At 40.2% G+C, this 22,584-nt stretch overlaps 1 protein-coding gene across 1 annotated transcript in view; it reads right to left on the minus strand.

Annotated features, from left to right (window-relative positions):
- The window catches only part of LOC126248830 (inositol 1,4,5-trisphosphate receptor), a 367,806-nt gene that overhangs the window by 312,340 nt on the left and 32,882 nt on the right, over window positions 1-22,584 (minus strand). The window contains exons 2-9 of the mRNA XM_049950243.1: window positions 20,680-20,875; window positions 20,469-20,539; window positions 20,246-20,361; window positions 20,074-20,160; window positions 16,856-17,119; window positions 16,453-16,683; window positions 16,003-16,144; window positions 14,256-14,470 (exon numbers count right to left, since the gene is read on the minus strand). Coding sequence (XP_049806200.1) covers window positions 14,256-14,470; window positions 16,003-16,144; window positions 16,453-16,683; window positions 16,856-17,119; window positions 20,074-20,160; window positions 20,246-20,361; window positions 20,469-20,539; window positions 20,680-20,774 — 1,221 coding nt within the window. The 5' untranslated portion in view covers window positions 20,775-20,875. The remainder of the gene's footprint in view (window positions 1-14,255; window positions 14,471-16,002; window positions 16,145-16,452; window positions 16,684-16,855; window positions 17,120-20,073; window positions 20,161-20,245; window positions 20,362-20,468; window positions 20,540-20,679; window positions 20,876-22,584) is intronic.

The following is a 22,584-nucleotide window of genomic DNA, read 5'->3' on the forward strand; positions in this document are numbered from 1 at the left end:
GGAGCCCAAATTCTCCCGTCATGGAACATAAGTAAAATGTGACAGCGTCAAGCAGTGTTGTATGCCTTATATAGGTCAAAACAGACCGCAATGAAACGTTGGCATTTGTAAAAAGCCTGGCATACTGATGCTTTTAACCAAACCAAATGGTTACCCATAAAAAAACAAAAGGTCCCATGAGTCAAGAACCCAGTATAATCATTGGGCCACTATCCCCACAAGCAGTTCGCAGAGCATATTAGTGAGTATAATCGGCCAGTAGCTGTCAATGGACATTGGGTTTTTGCCTGTTTTAAGGACTGGGATGATAATACTCTCATACCTTTGTGAAGAGAAAACACATTGCAACCAAATGCTGTTGAAGATCTTGTGTAGATGGAGTATTTGAGAAATATTCAGGTGTTGGAGCATATGATTAAGGATCAAATCAGATCCTGGGGTCATATCATGTGATGATGAAGAGCCTCAAGCGGTTTCCAGGCAGTGAAAGGTTCAGTATACGAGGGCCGTTCAGAAAGTAACCTCCGGTTGATTTAAAAAAATACACCAAGTTAAATAAAAATATTTTAATATATACATCTTACAACTACATCTTTGCACTATTTTTCTACATAGTCTCCATAGCGATTGAGGCACTTATCGTATCTCTTCACAAGCTTTGAAACTCCTTCTGCATAAAAATCACCCGCTTGTGCCTGGAGCCAGCCTGTGACCGCATCTTTGAGCTCTTCGTCGTCATCAAACCGCTGTGACCCGAGCCATTTCTTCAAATACATGAAGAGGTGATAATCACTTGGCGCCAGGTCTGGGCTGTAAGGTGGATGGTTGATAACATCCCACTTGAAGGACTCAAGAAGGGCCGTTGTTCTGCGAGCAGAGTGAGGACGGGCGTTATCGTGCAAAAAAACGATACCGGAAGTCAGCATACCACGGCGTTTGTTCTGTATAGCCCGTCGTAACTTTTTTATTGTTTCACAGTACACGTCTTGATTAATGGTCGTACCACGTTCCATGAATTCAACCAACAACACCCCTTTGGCATCCCAAAACACCGTTGCCATCAGTTTTCTGGCAGAAAAATCTTGCGAGGCTTTTCTTGGTTTGGTAGGCGAATTTGAATGTGCCCACATCTTTGATTGTTCTTTTGTCTCAGGGTTCACGTACTTAATCCAGGTTTCGTCACCGGTCACGATTCTGTTTAACAATGGTTCTCCTTCGTCCTCATAACGTGACAGAAAGTCTAATGCAGAGGCCATTCTTTGAGTTTTGTGGTGGTCGGTAAGAATTTTGGGCACCCATCGTGCACAGAACTTACGGTAACCCAATCTTGCTGTCACTATCTCGTACAAGAGAGTCTTAGAAATCTGTGGAAAACCAGTAGACAACTCCGACATTGAGAAACGTCGATTTTCACGAACTTTTGCATCAACTGTCTGAATGAGTTCGTCAGTCACCAATGATGGTCTACCACTCCTCTCTTCGTTTTCTCGTCCACTTTTAAATAAACGTACCCATTCACGGACAACTCCTTCACTCATAACTCTTGGTCCGTACACGGCACAAAGCTCACGATGAATAGCTGCTGCAGAATATCCTTTGGCTGTAAAAAACCTTATGACAGCACGCACTTCACATTTGGCGGGGTTTTCTATTGCAGCACACATTTCAAACTGCCACAAAAACTAAGCTAGCGCAGGTACGACGTTCACTCGACCACGGCTTGATGCCGACTGACCTGTTGAGTGCGTGAACGCACAGATGGCGTCGCTACTCCCCCCACAACCCGCACTGTGACCAATCAGAGGTTACTTTCTGAATCGCCATCGTATAATTCACTGTGACAGAGGGTTAAAGGATTCAACTTCTCTTTTAGGCATTCAAAATGTCACCGTGTAAGAAAAGGAAGCCAATGCTGTCGCAAAGTAGGTCGAAAGATGCACTGATATACAGGGTGGTCCATTGATAGTGACCGGACCAAATATCTCACGAAATAAGCATCAAACAAAAAAAAACTACAAAGAACAAAACTCATCTAGCCTGAAGGGGGAAACCAGATGGCGCTATGGTTGGCCCGCTAGATGGTGCTGCCATAGGTCAAACGGATCTCAATTGTTTTTAAAATAGGAACCCCCATTTTTATTACATATTCGTGTAGTACGTAAAGAAATATAAAAGTTTTAGTTGGACCATTTTTTTTGCTTTGTGATAGATGGCACTGCAATAGCCACAAACGTATAAGTACGTGGTTTCACGTAACATTCCGCTAGTGCAGACAGTATTTGCTTCGTGATACATTACCCATGTTAAAATGGACTCTTTACCAATTGCGGAAAAGGTCGATATTGTGTTGATCTTTGACTATTGTGATCAAAATGCCCAACGGGCGTGTGCTATGTATGCTGCTCGGTATCCTGGACGACATGATCCAAGTGTCCAGACCGTTTGCCAGATGGTTATGTTATTTAAGGAAACAGGAAGTGTTCAGCCACATGTGAAATGTCAACCACGGCCTGCAACAAATGATGATGCCTAAGTAGGTGTTTTAGCTGCTATCGCGGATAATCCACACATCAGTAGCAGACAAATTGCACGAGAATTGGGAATCTCAAAAACGTCAGTGCTGAGAATGCTACATCAACATCGATTGCACCCGCACCATATTTCTATGCACCACGAATTGCATGGCGACAACTTTGAACGTCATGTACAGTTCTGCCAATGGGCACAACAGAAATTATGAGTCGATGACAGATTTTTTGCATGCGTTCTATTTAGCGACGAAGCGTCATTCACCAACAGCGGTAACGTAAACCGGCATAATATGCACTATTGGGCAACGGAAAATCCACAATGTCTGCGACAAGTGGAACATCAGTGACCTAGGCGGGTTAATGTATGGTGCGGCATTATGGGAGGAAGGATAAATGGCCCCCATTTTATCGATGGCAATCTAAATGGTGCAATGTATGCTGATTCCTCATGTAATGTTCTACCGATGTTACTACAAGATGTTTCACTGCATGACAGAATGGCGATGAACTTCCAACATGATGGATGTCTGGCACATAGCTTGTGCGCGGTTGAAGCGGTATTAAAGAGCATATTTCATGACAAGTGGATTGGTCGTCGAAGCACCATACCATGGCCCGCACGTTCACCGGATCTGATGTCCCCGAATTTCTTTCTGTGGGGAAAGTTTGAGGATATTTGCTATCGTGATCCACCGACAACGCCTGACAACATGAGTCAGCGCATTGTCAATGCATGTGCGAACATTACGGAAGGCGAACTACTCGCTGTTGAGAGGAATATCATTACACGTATTGCCAAATGCGTTGAGGTTGACGGACATCATTTTGAGCATTTGTTGCATTATTGTGGTATTTACAGGTAATCACGCTGTAACAGCATGCGTTCTCAGAAATGATAAGTTCACAAAGGTACATGTATCACATTGGAACAACCAAAATAAAATGTTCAAACGTACCTACATTCTGTATTTTAATTTAAAAAACCTACCTGTTACCAACTGTTGGTCTAAAATTATGAGCCATATGTTTGTGACTATTACAGCACCACCTATCACAAAGCGAAAAAAGTGGTCCAACTAAAACATTCATATTTCTTTACATACTACATGAATATGTAATAAAAAATGGGGGTTCCTATTTTAAAAAAACACAGTTGATATCCGTTTGACCTATGGGAGCACCACCTAGCGGGCCAACCATAGCGCCATCTGGTTTCCTCCTTCAAGCTAGACAAGTTTCATTCTTTGTAGTTTTTTTCGTTTGATGCTTATTTCGCGAGATATTTGGCCCGGTCGTGATCAATGGACCACCCTGTATATACAATCGTGTAGGAAGAGACCATGAACAGCTGTTGATATTTGGTAGTCCAAAAGACTATGGGGCTTGGCCCACAACTTGGATGAAGAGGTATATGTTCCTGAGGATGAGACATAGCATTCCCAGCATTCTTTTTTAATATATTTGATTAGATATCGAGCCTTAGTGCAAAGTCACTTAAAAGTGATGGGTGTGGTCTGTGAAGAATATCACTTGAGACACTGCAGGACCTTTTGACAGTCCTGAATAGCTGTTCCATGTCTTTGATCCACCATGACACCAACTGACAGTGGAGTGGACCCATAGAAAAGAGCACAGCAGTTCCAGTGAAGCAGGTGATCATGTCACAGATGTCTGCCGCAACCACTTCGACGCAATCTGTCAGAGGCGGGACGAAGGCGATGGCAGTGGTACACAAATTTCAGTTGGCTCTTCGAAGAGCCCAATGTGATAGATGGTTCACCAGGGTGTAATGTGGAAGTAACACAATCACCAGAAAGTGATCACAGTAACAAAGATCATCAACATATAGCTACCATTGTAGTGAAGGCATGAATAAGGAGGAAGAGTTGGTTAGTTCAGTTGCCAAAAAGGTAACACTGAAGTCACTACCAGACAAAATGGCACTTCCTCAAATGGTAGTAATGCACACTGAAATTCCTAAGTTGGATAAACAGGAGGGATAGGAGTAGGGAGGGGGGTGGTTGTTGGATTAAGGTTGTCATATCAAGCCTTCCTGCCTGGAAGTAAATAACCATTACAAATGGTGATCACTGGGGTCTTTTGCACTTTTGCTGCTACTGTTTCCAATATGGTATGGGGGAAGGGGGGGATCTGCTTACTGATGACATCTTTGTCAAACAGTGTACAAACATGTATGATGTGATTCTTGAGTTTCTCCCGGCGTATTTGATAATGAAAATATCCACGGGTGTACTGCCGGTCTACAGTATCCCGTTGGACACTGTAGACCAGCAGTACACCCGTGGATATTTTGATTAGTGTACAAACACTTCTAAGTGCTCTCTTGAGGTCCAGTATAGATCCAACAGAAGGCATGGTAACCTCGAAGAGTTCGAGTATGTTCATCAGTGAAGTGTGTTCCTTGGAGAGCAACACAGATTGCAGAAAAGGAGGATAGTACTAGTATGAGGACATGCTCAAAAGAAATGCCTCCAAATGTTTTATTCTGTTCTGACTATCAGTCATGCATATTACTTGGTCAACTTTCCTACTTCGCTGACACACACTAAGACCCTCTGCCACTACAGAGCTCCAAACTGTATTGTGTACTGAGGTGGTGTGTAATGTAACTATGTTAATTCATGAGAAACAACATGCTGTAATCGAGTTTATAACCAAAGAAAATGTGCCTCCAATTGAAACTCATATGAGAATGAACGCGATGTACAGTGATGACTGTATCGACATCAGTAACGTGTGATGTTGGTTTGTTTGTGCTCTGTACTCACATCAGTAATGTGTGATGTTAGGTTGTTTGTGCTCATAATGAAGGAAATGGTGATGTTAACCTCAATATGTGTGGCACAGCTCAGAGTGGACGACTGTGTATGCAAACCAGTGAGACTCATCGTAACTGGGTTGAAGAACTCGTCAGAGAAAATAGTCAGATAACACAGAGACAGCTCTCAGGTAAGTGTGGCATATCACTACAGCGTGAACAGCACATCTTTGCAGAACTGCGATACAGAAAACTGTGTGCAGGGTGGGTGCCTCGAATACTGACTCCAGACACAAAACAGAGGAAACTGGACATCTGTCAACAATTTCTTTTGTGTTTTCAGCATGAGGGTAATGGGTTCCTTAATGACATTGTGACAGGTAATGACAGCTGGGTTCACCATTTTCACCCCAAAAATGAAAGAGCATCAATGGAGTTCCATCACAAACGATCACTGATGCCTTAAGTTCAAGATCATGCCATCAGCACGCAAAGTCATGCTCATAGTGTTCTGGGATGTTCAAATTGTGGTACCTTTGGAATTCATGCCTAAAGGCATCACCATAAACTCTGCAGGGTAATGCCAGACACTCAGAAGACTGAAAGCATGAATTTGAAGAGTTTGTTTACACATGGAGCACCATTTTCTTCTGGACTACACACAGGCACTATGACAACTGCAACAATCCGACACTTTGGGAGCCCTGTCATTGATTATCCTCCACACATTCCCGATTTGGCCCATTTGATTTTCACCTGTTTCCAAAACTTAAGGACACCTTGAAGGAATTCACTTTGACAGTGATGAAGAAGTGCAACCAGAGGTGGAATTAGGGCTCTGTCTATAAAGTGACATTATCAAGAAACTGGTCTCTTCCGAGAAATGTGTCCATCACCAGGGTGACTATGTTGAGAAATAAATATGTAGACATGATGAATAAAGATGGAGAATGTTAATAAAGTTTGTTTTATTTGAAAAGCTTTAAGAGTTTTCGCATAAAAAAATCAGAGGCATTACTTTTCAGCATGCCTTTGTAGTTCTTGCAGTTCCATTGAATTATCACACGGAGAGGGTTCTGGTTAGACATGAAAGGGCCAGGACACATCATGCCACATGGTCACTTTCTGTCACTGGTGAGGGTTGAACAACATCAACGAAAATCAGTTCCAAGTCCAACAGTGTGAGGGCGATGTGGCGCCCCCAGAGTCCCAAATTAACTTTCTTTTCCCCTTTCAAAACTTTTGGCAACTGAGATGCTCGTAAAGGCTTATCTGCTGTGGATGTAAGAAATGGAGAAAAGAGGTGGCATTTCTGGGACTCAGAGTCTGTGGCTCCTTCAGGCACTGGCTAGTGTCAAGTCGCTTGACTCTGGTTTTCTGGGGAGAGGGTTCCTGAAAGGGAGCCCTGTCAGCGGAGACACTGGAAGAGAATGCTGCTTTTCTAGCCAGGTGTGAGAAGTGGTCCCTGAAGATTGTGCCACAGGAATCACGAGAGAGGAGGGCCTATCACCATCGTGTTCAAGTTTATTTGTGCAAATACTGCAGGTTCAATCTTGAGGGAATAAAAATGCCAACAAACTGCTCACAGTAATGGCAAAAGCCAATATCACTGAGACTAGATACAAAAGATTGTATTTCTTCTGAGCTTCAAAATATAACAGGCAATCAGTGACCTTCAGTTCCTGAATTGTACATTCACTGATTAGGTGATCAGAAAGTTGTGGTTGTTCCTGCAACTGACACAGGCAATGGTGAATTTTCATGAAGTATCTGGCCCCAGTCTCCGCAAATGTGGTCATATGTACACCAAGAAGACACATGCCTGGAATGTTGGCACTTACAGCGTCGCATTGGGGGCAAGAAATGCAACTTCACATTGTGGCAACAAACGGTGATTTTGACATTTCCTGAAGACAAAGTCCCCTCAAAAGTGAGGATGAATGTGCTGGTTTCGACATTGCTGTTTGGTAGCTCTATACACAATGCATGGATTGGATCCTTCGTCTCCCAAGTAATTGCGTAGTTCTTCATCTGTCTGCAGCATTATTTTACAGTGAAAAATCAGTCCCAGTGCCATGTTACCATGCTGGGATTTTTATGAGATGTTATAGTAACAAGTACATCATCACCAAGTTGTTTGCAAGAGAGTAACACCTGGGACTGGGTAGGATTTGTCATCTTAATTAAGATAGAACCACTTTGAAATTTACTAAAGGGAAAGAGTTCACCAAATATGTTTTTAATATTCTCCAAAAGAGCTGTGAGCCCTCTGGAGGGTACTATCTGTAAGACTCCTCAACCACAACATGAGGCTGCCTCATTACATAAGATAAAACTATGGGTTAATCTGATATGGCCAATGCAGAAGCAACACAGAATGATGAATTCCTTCTGGGAGAAATGGAAGGATGAGTGCCATGCATTTATAGTCTCCTTGATAGTAATGAGTTTGTTAGACATGGCAGCAGGCCACCAGATGATGATCTATCTATGAATAAGTAGAGATTTGCACCCACACCTCTGCACCCAGGTTTGTCAAAGCAAATGTTGGGTAAGAAATAACTTCTTTAGCCCAACAATCAGCCAGTTCATTCCCTGGGACACCCTTATGATTTGGGGTGCAGAGAAAGACGACTGAGCAGGCAGGAGGACGAAACTCAGGGAGAAGACTGTGAATATCAGATAACATGGGATGACTGGAGTAACATTGATCAGTAGCCTGGAGAATGCTCACTGAGTTACTACACATTTAAACATGGATGTGAGAGGTCTGTTTTAATATAATGCATGGCTTTGTTAATGGCTACCAGCTCTGCTGTAAAAATACTATGTTTCTGGCAATAAATGTTATTCCTGACCAGTGGGAGATGAAAAAGTATATCCTGTGGTATCCACAGCTTTAAAACCGGCAGTGTAAATAGTAGTAGTACCCTAATACTACTGAAGAACTGAGAGGAACAAATGCCAAAAGATCATGAGGGCAACTGAAACTTTAGGTCTTTTGAAATTATTTTGTCCTAACCTGTCATATGGGAACTAACCAAGGAAGAGTGCACAAGAATACATGGAGGGTACATTCTAAGGGGAAGAGTTGTAGGTGGAGGTCCCAGCAGAGAGTTTTGAAGTGCAGTCTGACTGATAAACTCATTTGAGGGTGAATATGCAAAATAAATTTGACAAGTAGGTAACTAGTAATTATATGGTGATTGCACAAATAAGCAACAGTTGGCACTGCAGGAACTGAAGAAGTAAGATCCCCACTTTGTTGACATGTGCAACAAGAAGTGACACAATAGTCAGAATACCACAAAGAAGGAGTAGAACTGGAACAGTTGTTAATCTTTGGCAGTCTAGTAGACTACGAAACTTGTCTCACACCTGGGATGAAAAGGTATATCATCCCAAGGAGGAGACTCTGCTCTTAACAGCATTCCTTCTTACTGTTGTTAATTAGGTAGCAAGCCTTTGTGTGGAGCCACTTCAAAGTAATGAGGGTGATCTGTGAAAGACATCACTTGAGATTTGCATGGTCCTTTGATAGTCCTGAATAGCCATTACAGAGTCTCTGGCAAAAGTGGTATCTGTCACCGGTGGAGGGGGCCCATAGAAAGAGGGATAACATTTCCAGTGGTGCGGATGATCACGTCACAGACATCTCTGACAATCTCCGTGATACAGTCTGACAGAGCAGGAACAAAGGTGACGGAAGAGGTACACAACTGCAATTGGCTCTTTGGGGAGCACAACATGGAAATTGTTCTGTCAGGGTAGTGACAAAGAACTGACAGTATCAGTATCACCAGAAGGTGATAATGTAACTGTCGCAAATATCATCATATAGTGACCATTGTAGTGAAGCCAAGAGACTGGCAGAAGAGATCATAAGGTCACTCACTGAGAAGGTACCATGAGTGGCACTGCAGTTGATAGGACTACCATCATTGAGGAAACACAGATCAAGATCAGAAACAAATTGGTCAATACACTGAAATGAAAAAGTAGGATAAAGGGTTGGAAGGGAAAGTTGTAAGATTAAGGTGGCCATTTCGAGGTTTGTAAGTTCCCCCGAGTGGGAAATGGTGACTGCTGGCTTTGTTCACACACACTTCTATTGCGTCTGATGTATGCATAGGGTAAGCGATTAATTGATGACGTGTGTGAATCAATATACAGATTCCTCCAGTACAGTTCCAACACAAGGCACCGCAACTCAAAGGGATGGAGAATGACCACGAAATATGTTTCTTGGAGAGTAACACAGATCGCAGAAAAGTACATTAGTAGTAGTAGTAGTTAAATTGTTGTTGTTCTGACAAGCAACAGTAATATTCACTGGAGTTCTATCGAATTATAATGTTCAGGGTGTCCTGGTTAGGTGTGATGGGGCCAGGGAACAGGTCGAACCCAAGGATCACTGTGACAGATGCGGCTGGAACAACATCTGCACACATAGATCCTGATTCCAATAGCATGTGGAGATCTGGTGCCTCGGAGAAACCTGAGTAGCCGTATCCGAAGACTTCTATTTCTCCTCAACTACTACAGTGGGTTGGCACTCCTAACAGAACTTATCCACTTTGAGGGTAAGAACCAAAGAGAAGCAGGCACCCCTGGAACCTGCAGTCCACGGCTTCTTCAGCCACTGGCTGATGTTGGGTGGTTGGTCTGTACAAATCTGGGAGGTGGTTCCCTAAAAGGAGCCCCATCACCGGTATACACCAAAGGAGGATGCTGCTTCTCCAGTGAGAGGAGTTGAGATACCTGAAAATGGTAGTGCAGAAAGCTCATGAGAACATTGTTTTTATCCTCCATGTGTTAATTTCCTTTGTTACTACCAGAGGTCAACACTGAAATAATGTAGGGAGTAAATATTTGAGGTACTCCTAATGACCTGGCCACAGCATTGACAAAATTCGATACCACTGGGATGGGATACAATTGGTCCTACTTCTCCTGAGATTAAAAAAAATCTGAAGTGATCAGAGAGTTTAAGTTCATGAATTTTATGTCCCTTAATAGGGTAGCACACTTCTGGGATTGAGAAGGATGATAATCTCCACAAATGACACAGAATGATGGTTACTCATATGATGAGTTTTCATTAAGCAGCCGGCTACTGTCTCCGTAACTTGAATTGTTAGTTCAGTGGGAAGACACATGCCTGAAGCTTTGGCATTAAAAGTGTTAGATATTAGGCACAGGCTGACTACGTATGCTGACTGTACATCGTCTTCATGTCTTCATCCTACAGGTTTGCCTACATGTGGCTCCCCCCCCCCCCCCCCCACACACACACATTTATCCCCTGGAGACCATTTACAGTTACTTTGTTGCATAAGTTTTTAGCGTTTTTCCTTAAGTTTAACAAAAACAAGAAATCTAAAGACTTTAGTCATCAATAATAAATTCTCCTTCACTATTTATAACAGTCTGCCAATGCTGGGGTAAATTTTCGATTCCGTGGCTGTAGAAATCGTGATTTTGGCGAAGAATTTTTCAAACCATGTTCGGAGCACATTTTCATCCGGAACACAATTTCCTGGAAGGTTATTTGACAGAGAGAAGAAAAAGGTGAAAATCTGAGGGCACAAGCAAGATCAGGTTAATAAGGAGGGTGCAGAATGACTCCCAAACCCAACTCCTGTAGAGCGTTTTTTTGTCAGTCTAGCAGAATGCGGGCAGGCGCTATTGTGGAGTAGCATCACTCTGTGCAGTCTTTCTGGTCATTATTCTTCTATTGTGTCTGCAAGACGTATCAGTTGTTGACAATACATGTCAGCAGTGACTGTTACACCACAGGGCAGCAATTCATAACATACACACCGTCGCTCTTCCACCAGACGCATAATATTGCCTTTTGTGGATGCATGCAGGTCTTTGTACACGGAGTTGCTGCTTTGTGTGGACTCAACCCATTTCTTGTCACCAGTAACAATACAGGGTAGGAATGGTCTATGTCGTTCATGAGTGAATTGACGACGATTGAGTAGAGATGCGGGTGTGGTCCCCCACTGATTTTTGTGATTTTGGTTTAGAGCATGCAGTACCCATACACCTGATTTTTGACTCTTTCCCATTGCATGCAAATTTTGGACAATGGCAGAATGATCACAGTTCATCACATTTGCCAGTTCTTGGGTACACTGATGTGGATCATTGTGAATTAATGTGTTTAAATAATCTTCATTAAACCCCAAAGGCCTTCCTGAATGTCGAGAGTCACTAATATCGAAACAATCCTCCTTAAAATGAGAAAACGATTTTCTTGCCATGCTCTGTACAAACGCGTTATACCCATACACAGCGCAAATGTTTCTGGCTGCCTCCACCTCTACTGAACTCAAACAGAAGAATATGTTAGAAATGTTGCTATTTCACAACTTGGTACTGCATTTTCCAGCATTCACAGCTCCACACACTATCTCCAAATGATGATGTTGTTGTTGTGGTCTTCAGTCCTGAGACTGGTTTGATGCAGCTCTCCATGCTACTCTATCCTGTGCAAGCTTCTTCATCTCCCAGTACCTACTGCAACCTACATCCTTCTGAATCTGCTTAGTGTATTCATCTCTTGGTCTCCTTCTATGATTTTTACCCTCCACGCTGCCCTCCAATACTAAATTTGTGATCCCTTGATGCCTCAGAACATGTCCTACCAACCGATCCCTTCTTCTGGTCAAGCTGTGCCACAAACTTCTCTTCTCCCCAATCCTATTCAATACTTCCTCATCCAAATGATAAAATGACAATATGTACACTCAAATAGCAACAATGAACTACAAATAAAAAATGACAATTGGTAAATAAACCCATAGCAACTGGAATAGCAATATGCAAAACAAAAACACTATGAACTTCTGTACCAACCTAATGATACCACACTGACATCACATGTTACGGACACATTACTGTATACAAACAGTCTGTTGATATACCATCGGTTACAAGCAGCACCAGGGGGGCACTAGCCACACTTCAGAGCAGTGCACATCAGGAAACTAGCAGTGGTGCTATTGAGGAAACAGTTACCAAGTCATGTGGATATGGACATACATCCACATGCTAGAAACTTACAGCAGGAGCATTCAGTTGCTCACTCAGTTCCAGGCCAGGAGCCAGCTACACTTGTAGCTCATCAATCGGAACATGCCAAGATGCTCTGTTCTACACTGCACCGTCTCCGCACTGCTTCACGTTACTACACATGGTGCAGCCCCCACGGATACCACTATGCAAGCCACGTGGGATGAGGCTTCCCTCAGAATTGGTTTCTGTTATTCTCGAGTGATCATAATCTTTCAGTTGCCTTTGGCACTAACTTTATTGCGAATTTTTACCCTGGATAAAGTGTTCTTAATTTCAACCTAGGAATCATGATTTACTATGACCTGCATCAACAAGAACAGGATAAAACAAAAAGCGCCACATCATGGTGGGAAATGCGGCTGTAGATCACAACAGCAGACCGTGATTTTTCCTTTCACACAAAGCGAATGCCCCATAAAAAAGCAATGACGAACACCCCAGTGTCAGCCCTTGCTTTTTCAGGTTTACCATAATTACTCATCCATCAACAGTGATAGCTCCCAGTGAAAAATTAAATGCTGTAACACATTCAGGTTCTTCGGGGGGGGGGGGGGGGGTGGTTATGGTAATAGGTATGTCACCGAGATTCTCGCACGCAAGTACCACTCAGTACAGGGTAGAATTCATTGTTTTAATTACTCTCTTGTTAATTTACTGAAGGAAGTGGTTTCTCCAAGTACATTTTTAATGTTATCTACAAACAATGTTGGTTTATAAGATAAAAAGGATCCTCCAACATTTCAGGTGCAAACTAGAACTGAGGGGAATAAGTTTATACAATCTGCTTGGCTTTGATGTTCTCCCATAGGGTGGGTAAGGACACAAGTTTCTTGGAGTCAGTCTGCACTGAAGCATTTAGGTCTGTCTGAAGAGACTGCCAAAGCCTCGATGTCACTGGCTAATAACTTTCGAGTTTTCACTGTGTGAGATATCCATTGTGATGCCACCTATTCCAAATGACAGCTCTACCCAAGGGGGCAACTCAGCGTGAGCAATGGCCACATGGTTTGATGGTCACTGCCTGGAGTTCTAGTGCCCCAGCAACCCCAAAAGGATGTGCAAGGAAGTAACAGCTCAGACATCAGTAGTGAATGCCCTGCATAGTCAGCAGGCTGCCATAGAACACATGGACTGGCTCTTCCCTGCATAGCCCGCACTTCTGTGACAAGTGGAGGTCAAACCCAAATGTAAGGACCAACCATGAGTTAACTGAAATAAGCCCTGTAAAACAAATAAAGTGGTGAAAATCCATAATGTCTAATGAGCAAGTTTGATTGTGAGCAGGGAATATTCAGAATCTGTCCAACAAACCAAGTCTGAAAAAAGATATAGCCAGAGCGTAAAATTGCAGCACAGGAAAAAGAGGAAATACTGCAATTTGTGCCATACTCACAATCCACCTACTCAAGAAAGATTGTAAGGGTGCCGTGGGTCCGCTGAGGGTGGAGGCAAGAAGAAGACAGTTGGGAGAGGAGAGAAGGAAGTGATAGGAAGAGAGGAGGAGAGAGAAGAAATAGGAGGAGAAGGGGACAAGAGAAGGAAGAATTTAAAAATCAGAAGGAGAGATACTCTCTCAAAACAAAGTACAAAATAATTCTGTAAAACCCCAACACATATCTACTGCATGTGCACGTGGCAGTAAAATGTAAAACTAACAGGAACACTAAACACATTAACCATTTATGCAGATATGAACACAAAGATAACTAAGTAATGGCAGAAAAGTCAACTGATGAGTGAGATTTCAGATTTAGGATGGATGGAAAATACACTGTCAGTAGAAGTCTCCCTTCTGCATGTGACTGCAGCAAATCTCAACAATACAGGTGTCGGGTCTCATTTTTATGGATATTACTTACTTTAGACATCACGGGTTTCTCATCATCTTTGTCAATGGGAATAGATGTGCTGTGAACCCACGTATTAGTACACAGGTGGTGAAGGCGAACATAAGATGACTGTGGGACAAGGGAGTCTCCACGTGTTAGTGTAGTTGGATCCAATTCAAACAATGATGCAATTTCATTGGGATGAGGAACAGAAACTAAATGGAACACTGGTCCACCTTGAGGATCTGCAACAAAAGTTATAAATGTAAGATTATATAAATATCATATAATGTGTGTTAAAATAGAGCAAAATACCAAAGTTTCAAGTATTGTATTGTATTGTATTGTACTTTTCACAGCAGATCTTCAGTGTCCTAATACTTTTATTTTAATTTCTAAATCTCTCCTCACTTCCACATGTGTTACAGCAACAATCACTTTAAACGTAGCTCCAAAAAGTGCTGAGCTACTGGTACATGAACTTATTTCACTTTGTTAAGTTTGTGTCCCACATACACCAAGATCCTCTAGGGTATAGTACTTTAGAAACTAATGGTCTGACTGTGGAACTTAACCTCGAATTTACCCGAAAAAATTATTATACATTTAAAGAAAACATGAAACATGATTATCAGTTCAGAATTCAAAATGTTGTAATTTAGGTACTAGTGTATTCACAAATAGGTGCCCCCTCCAGTGAGAAATGATAAAATAAAAAGAAGATAAAAATTGATGACACAGAGTTAGAGAGTCTGGAAAACCAGAATGAAGATTATATTTCTTGGACACCAACAAAAGGAGAGAAAAAGGGGGATGGAGGGTTTCAGCACAGCTATAGGAAGATGGTGTATCTGTAACAAGAAACTGCAGAACTGAAAAAGACAAGACTCATATAAAAGCCACAATGATAAATTATGGCAGTGCCAAAAGACAATTTTATAGGATCACAGTGTCACATAGATGACTGCATAAAAGATTACAGTCAGCAGAAATAAACTGCTGTGGAGAGCACTTAGATAGAGACAAATGCAATCATGACTAAATGAACTCTCTCTCTATTTGACATTCAGTCCCAGGTGGGGTCATATATAGATTCCTGAACACTGCAAATTTTATTTATAATCATCATCATATCAATCACAGACCTTGAACACTGTGGGCTGCCATAACACATTGTGCAACCTTATATTGCTTAGTGTTCCCTCTCCCAAACTACTGAAACTCACAGCTTGATAAGGTGTTTTCCACTTCATCCCACTAATATTCCAGCCAGACAATGTGGCACCAGTAATAATAAAATTGTATGTGTACAGCACAATGGTTTGTTAAGATAACAGAAAATGACAACAGGGTGCTACTTATTATTAAGCTCTACCAATATCTCATTAGTAAGTAATCAACATGTATTTTTCTACAGACAAGCATGCATAGAAGCCAAACTAGAAAACTGTCACTAAACGAACACCTAATGCAATACAGAATAACTGTCACCTATTTCACACGAAAGGTATTAAAGCACAAACTATGGAGCACTGTTGATAGGGAAGCAACTGTTATACATGTTACTGTTAATGAGTTAAACGAGGAAAGTGAGTCTTTCTGGATGAAATTGATGCATGTTCCAAAGAGAACACAATATACTCATCTTCAGTCTTCCAAATTATACATTTTTGCTTAAGTATCAAAGGTTCCATGAACATCATTTACATTTTAAACACCTCTGTAATGGAAAATTAAAGCACTCATAACGTATAATGAAGAGTAGCTCCAACTGTACCTCTAAGTTTAGCACGCATGGGATCATATGTGTCATCATCATCAATTTCAGCTGCCAAATACTGGCCTGTAGCTAGGTGTTTGAATCGGAAAAGGGAATTCCAGTGGCCAGCTCCTCCTTTACACGGATCATGTTGAACAACCTAGAAGTAACACAAATATATGAAAAATATCACTTCACTCCAAGTAAAAAAAAAGAAAGTTTAACCATCATAATATTCTCACGTTTCACATGATTGTCAGTGACAGCTCATTCTTCTCTTCATATGAAAAAACTGACTATTGCAAGGGAAATAATTCTTTTTAAATGAAATACTCTCCACACCCAGGCATGCACTGCACACCACACTTTGTTGAATTCAACCATCACCAGCTTAAAAGGACTAATGACATCATAACTTTATTATAGTAAGTCCGAACTGGTATGACAACTGAAGATATGTATGCTTACCTCCACTTCCCACAGAGCTTTGCTACTTGTTGCAGATGTTGCAGAAGTTCGTCCTGTTGCTCGAAGAAACAGATGCTGTTTCTTTTTGTATTCATCCATGGTAAGAAACTTTTCCTGCTCAGCATGAAACAATCTAACAACATCACCACCCTTCAAAATTTCTTCTTGGTTTTCTTTGTGTTCCATAAATAACGTCACTTTCCACGATGTACTAGCATTTACAACATTCACCTGCAAATGAAAGAAACTGTTTTGTGATAAATCAAAATACAAAGGTGAAGGTAAGAAGGAACAGTTTATCAAGAAACAGCATTCAATGACAAATTTCAATATTTTTTAATGCAGGAAGACAATTCTGGCAATAAAGGATGGCCTTCAGCCAATCAAATTATGCAGACAGTACCTCTTTACAGCCAATATTATCAGGGAGTTCATAGTTTGCGGCAACATGCAAGACTTGATGTCCTGCATTGACAGGATTCAATATAACTTTATCACCAACAACAACATTATCTCCTGTAGCACGTAATTTGTAAAATGGCAATATGTAGAACCATGATCCTTCATTTCCGTTAGCATCTAAGTAAACACGCATTGCATTTTTTTCAAGGAGAGCTGGCAGACGCTTGTTAACAGTGAGATACTTGTTAGATTTTAAGTGCAGAAGCTGAAAAAGAAAGAAATAAAAACATTTTTCAAATTATTTACAAACAAAAAAAAATAGAGAAAAGTTTTAGAATTAAAAATACAATGTAATCTCACATTGGACATTTGTTATGTTACACTTTCATTTTTGCACACTGAGATTCAGTAGAGCCAGACTTATACTAATGCATGCTAGTATTCGATAGAGACAGGGTGTGGGCAGAGTATGAATAATTAACATTCTTCCCAACTGGTATAGCATGAACCATATTGTAAGAACAGCATCTGTGTATTTAACACAAAACATTAAACTTCTTTACGACTTCTACTGGAGTGAATAGTTATCCAAGTTATGGTACATAAATCACTTACTTACTTACATTCTCGAGAAAACTTGTAAAACTACAACAGGAAACCTCAAAATTGTGTATTCCAAACATGACTGACTGAACACGAAACCTACTGAATACCTGCATACAACTCACATTTACGTAACTGTGGATATGCTTTCTGTAAACTAGCACAGCAGCTACAGTTAATAACTTTAGTGTGATCAAAAAGATATTTAACAGCACACAACACGAATTGTCAGTATAACCACTCATTCAAATGGTGGTTTTAAGAATGACGGTAATATCTGTTGGCTAAGTTTTCCAGGTGGAGAGATGAGTGTGGAGTCCCGTACTGAGGCAAGGGGCACAGCAGTAACTTCTCAGTCCAGAGCCATCAGTGAGTGCCATAGCGTGAGCAGGAGTGAAGAGTGGAACTATGCTTCACACGGTAAGTATGAAAGTAGTTCATGGGTCATCAGTGGATGTCCTCAGTGTGTGGGCAGTGAAGAAGGAAACTATGTTTTCTTTAGCATGTTACATTAAATGAAGGAATTGTATACAATAGAGAATTACCAAATGAGGCAGTGCCGCTGTAGGACATTGACCTCATATTCGAGAGGATGGAACTGCTCTGTCTGGCCATTCTGATATGGGTTTTCCGTGATTTTCGTGGATCACTAAGGCAAAAGCTGGGATGGTTCCCCAATCTAGGCCACAACCAAACACCTGTCTCATCCCTGGAGGCTGCCAGTCCTATCCGCTTAAAACATGTTATGTATGTTGTGTTTTATATTTTGGCCTATTATATATCACTGTGAGATGATCCTAGGATGAATAAAAAAAATAGAGAGATAGGTACGTACTGTACCAGATTGAATGGCAGAAGACAGATCAGTTGACCTTTCATCTCAGATTAGCAGGCCAACTGATTAATGTGTAGTCATCCAGAAAAAAAGAGGGGTTCAGTGCCCACTGTGATCCACCAAAGAGAGGAGTTTCTAATGTGTCAGATGATGTCTGGCTAGTGAATGTAGGCAAATATGTCCTGAATGACAGTGAAACTAGGAAGCAATGCAGATACTGCTGTACTAAGTCTAAAGACAAGAGAAAAATAGTTGTTTGTGCAGCTTGTGCTGCACCACTTTGCAACACACCATGCTTTATAAGGTTCTGTAAGTTTTGAGCTTATAACTTCTCAAGAAAACTAAAATATAATGAATATCTTTGTACACTGACAGTAATCAAATAAATGTATACTTAATGTGTCCGTTACATTATTTCCTACCAAAGTTTGTTTATAAGATAAAAGATAAAATTACAAAATCTATCAGTCATGGTATCCTGCATTGGTTTGTGGGACATGGGTGTCTAGCTCCCATTGTGGCAAAAAAGAAAAAGAAAAAAAAAAAATGGAGAGCTTACACATTATTTTGGAAGTGAAAGTATAATAATGGTGTTGAAAGAAAACCATCATCATCTTAAATTTCAAAAACCTGTTCAAATTCAGTTGTAACCATGAAAGGTTTAAAGGATTCAAGAGGAATGTGCAGTATTCAAAATAGGTACACAAAAGTGTCATGTAAGCAACTCCCTTGTACACTCACATGGTATTGAAATCTGGTGTTTGCCTCTCCCATGACAAATTGTATGTTGCCAGACCCTATTGTATTATACCAATTGGTCACTCTGTAATATGTGGTGCTACAATCATTCATGATTTATTACTGAGTGGGTACTCTTATTATGTTGGGTATTTTTACTTGAAGACAAAGAAATCATAGTGATACTTGATGATAAGAAAAGAAATTAACAGAAAACAAAGAGGAGAAGGCATGACGAGGGAGAATAAATTCAATGAAAAGGCCCACCTTGTGCACTTAATTAAGGCAGCAAATTAAGTCACACAAGCAATAGTGAGAAAGAACGTATGCATCACACTGGCTGCTGAGAATAATGATGTCTGTAGAAAAACCATTTATGCTACATTAGTGAAAATGGTAATCACTGTGTGTCTAATCCATCAATAATGTTACATGTTCTCACTCCTCAAGATACTGCAATGTGGAGAGATGTGATTCAACTGACCAATAACACAACCGGTTGAACAGGAATTTTAAGCTACCACTCTACTGACCCTTGACACTTGCATTTCAGTTTTGGAAATTTCTTTGAACACTAAATTTGAATAAACCCCTTCCAGTTTGAGAATCATCATTTTACTGGAATTAACAATTTGCATAACAAAAGCAGAGGCAAACTTACCACTACCTAAACGTCAGACAAACCTGTGTCCAGCATAGGTAATTACACCAGTAAGTTGTTGGAGCAGCTGTAAAACACAGCTCTGAATTCTGACTAGCTCTTACAAAAGTATAATATGAAAGAGAGAAACCTGTATCTGTGATTTCTGTATTATGTTGTCAATTAATTTTCCCCAATACAAAAAATATGGCTTTATGTGGCACTAAAACACAGCATCTCTGCCTGCTCTTCTCTTCTCTCTCTCTCTCTCTATGTGTGTGAGGGGCGGGGCTGGGAGGGGGAGGGGGAGTGGGGGTGGGGGGTGGGGGACACGCACGTGTGCCATAGAAATCCAAAACCCAAATACAAATACTCTACATTTCAGAGTTTCATAATATCTTACCTGTGTGACACTGCCATATGTCACAACATTGCCTAGAACTTTTTTGTTCTCAGTCTCATTTTGTTTTTTCTCAATTTCTGCTGCATGCTGGAATGGTTAAAAATTTATCATCAGTTATATATCTCACAGGTTTGAATAAACTAACACTTTATCATATCACTAGACTACTCACATGCAATCGTTTTAAAAGAACAGCATCCGTTGCTGAACTAGCACTTTGCTTTGCAGCTTTCCAAAACTGTTTCTGGGCTGAGTAACGGTTCATAGGACATATCTTAAACAAGCAGTCTGGAAAAAAGTGTGTATGTGAAAGATAAAATTTAGTGCATTATACTTGTGGCACATTCAAACTGCCTCATATTAGGTAAAAACATTTAAATCTAATATTTCCTCACCTCGAAATTTTTTTGGTGGGTTACTTAAGTCTCCAGCCTCCGGACAAACGACACAGCGATCATCTACCAACCTGCAAAAATAGTTTTTTGCAAATAATAAGTGTACTTTTAAAATGCCCTGTTATAAAGCAATTCTGACAAACTGACTGACTGAACAAAGATGTAAAAAAATTATGAAATTTAGAAACTACTTATATCACAAGGAACATACCCTAAGGTGCTCAGAAATCCACATACAGCTCCTTCAGCATAGAGAGACACTATGTCCCCCATATGAAGGAAACTTGCAGAGCCAATTTCACCCATTATGACTTCTTTTGCAATACTTCAGCTAATTTTTGTTGTGTTCATAGTGTTTCACCTCAGGTATTTTTTCACGTAAGCAGCAACCACAGCCATATCACCTACTAAACAGAGAAAGCATACAGAAGCTTATAAATGATGCATTTTACAATCTTTCTCTTATGTATGTGCAATATATATCTCTTGAGTTATTGGTAGAAAATAGAAAAAAATATATAAAAATGCTTTGAGAAAAAAAAACTGCTACCCAATAAATAGTGAAGGAGGTTACTTGCAGACAGGCAGATAACACAAAATGTGGAAACTCTGAAGGACTGTCGTAACTATTCTTTAATGCTACAATACTAACTGCTATAGAATTCTGCAGACTTTTGAAAATATCTGAAGTTTAAATGTTTCCAGAAATTACTGAAATTTTAATATAATTGTGGACATATACATGACTGATGGTAGCTAGTTGATTAATTAGTTTCAAGATTTTTGGATCATTTTCACAATAGACCATAATCATGTGGAACAAGTCATTTTATACTCACATCACAAACTATTCTGTACATACGTCAACATGTTTATTACTTACAAGTCTTTTTTCTTTTTTAAAAAATAAATACAAATGTGAGTTAGTAATTCCTACCCACCACCTTTTATTCTTTACAATAATAGAAATAATTCTTTGGAGTAGTAGGAATTGTCAAGGAAAAATTTTCTCTATTTATTTTCAAATTTTTCTTTTCTGTAAGTCAGACATTTTATATCACCAAGTAAGAGATAAAAAATTTTGGCTGCAGCATTGTGCACACCTTTTTGTGCTAAAGACAACCTTAATGTGGTGTAATGATTTTTTTTTTCTTCTGGTACTTTAATTATGTACATCATTGTTCCTTTTTAACTACAGTTGATTATTTACAACAAACTTCATGTGAGACTAAATATACCATGAAGCAGTAGTCAGAATGTCCAACTCCTTAAACTGATGTTGTCTACAAGATGATAATGGGAGAGCATCACATATTATTCTTACAGCAGGTTTCTGAGCAACAAAGACAATCTTTCTTAAAGATGAGTTACCTCAGAATATTATTCCATATGATATTATTGAATGAAAATATTTGAACTTGTTTCTTTGTCTCTCCCCAAGATTTTCAATGATTCCAAGTGCAAATGTAGTTGAACTAAGTTGTGTTAGCAGTTCCAAAATGTGCTTTTTCCCCATTCTCATCAATATAGACCCCTAAGAATTTTCAGGTTTCCATCCTATTTATTATTTCCTCACTATGTGTTACATTTGTCACTGGCGTAGTACTCCTGGATGTGCAGAACTGAATATGTTATGTCTTTTTAAAACTGAGTGTGAGACAATTCACAGAATACCAGTCAATGATAGTTTTAAGGACCTTGTTTCCTATTTCTTCTGTTGCCATATGTATAATTGGACTGATTACAATACTAGTGTCACCTGCATAAGGAACTAATTCTGCTTAATGTATATTAAATGGAAGATTGTTTCATACATGAGGAACAATAGTGGACCTAAGATTGAGCCTGGGGGGGGGGGGGGGGGGGGGCGATGACGACACATACATGATTTCTCCCCAGTCAGAATAATGTCCCCACGACATTGGTTGAATTACTAACTACAACTTTCTGCATTCTTTTAGTTAGATATGACAGTATCCAATGGTTAGCTATACCACTAATCACATAAAACTGCAGTTTATCTACAAGAATACTGTGATTCCCAAAATCAAATGCTGTAGATAGGTCACATAAAATATAAATTGGCACCATTTTTTTATTTAACACTTGTACAATA

Source organism: Schistocerca nitens, chromosome 3 (genome assembly GCF_023898315.1).
Source record: "Schistocerca nitens isolate TAMUIC-IGC-003100 chromosome 3, iqSchNite1.1, whole genome shotgun sequence".
Taxonomy (NCBI): domain Eukaryota; kingdom Metazoa; phylum Arthropoda; class Insecta; order Orthoptera; family Acrididae; genus Schistocerca; species Schistocerca nitens.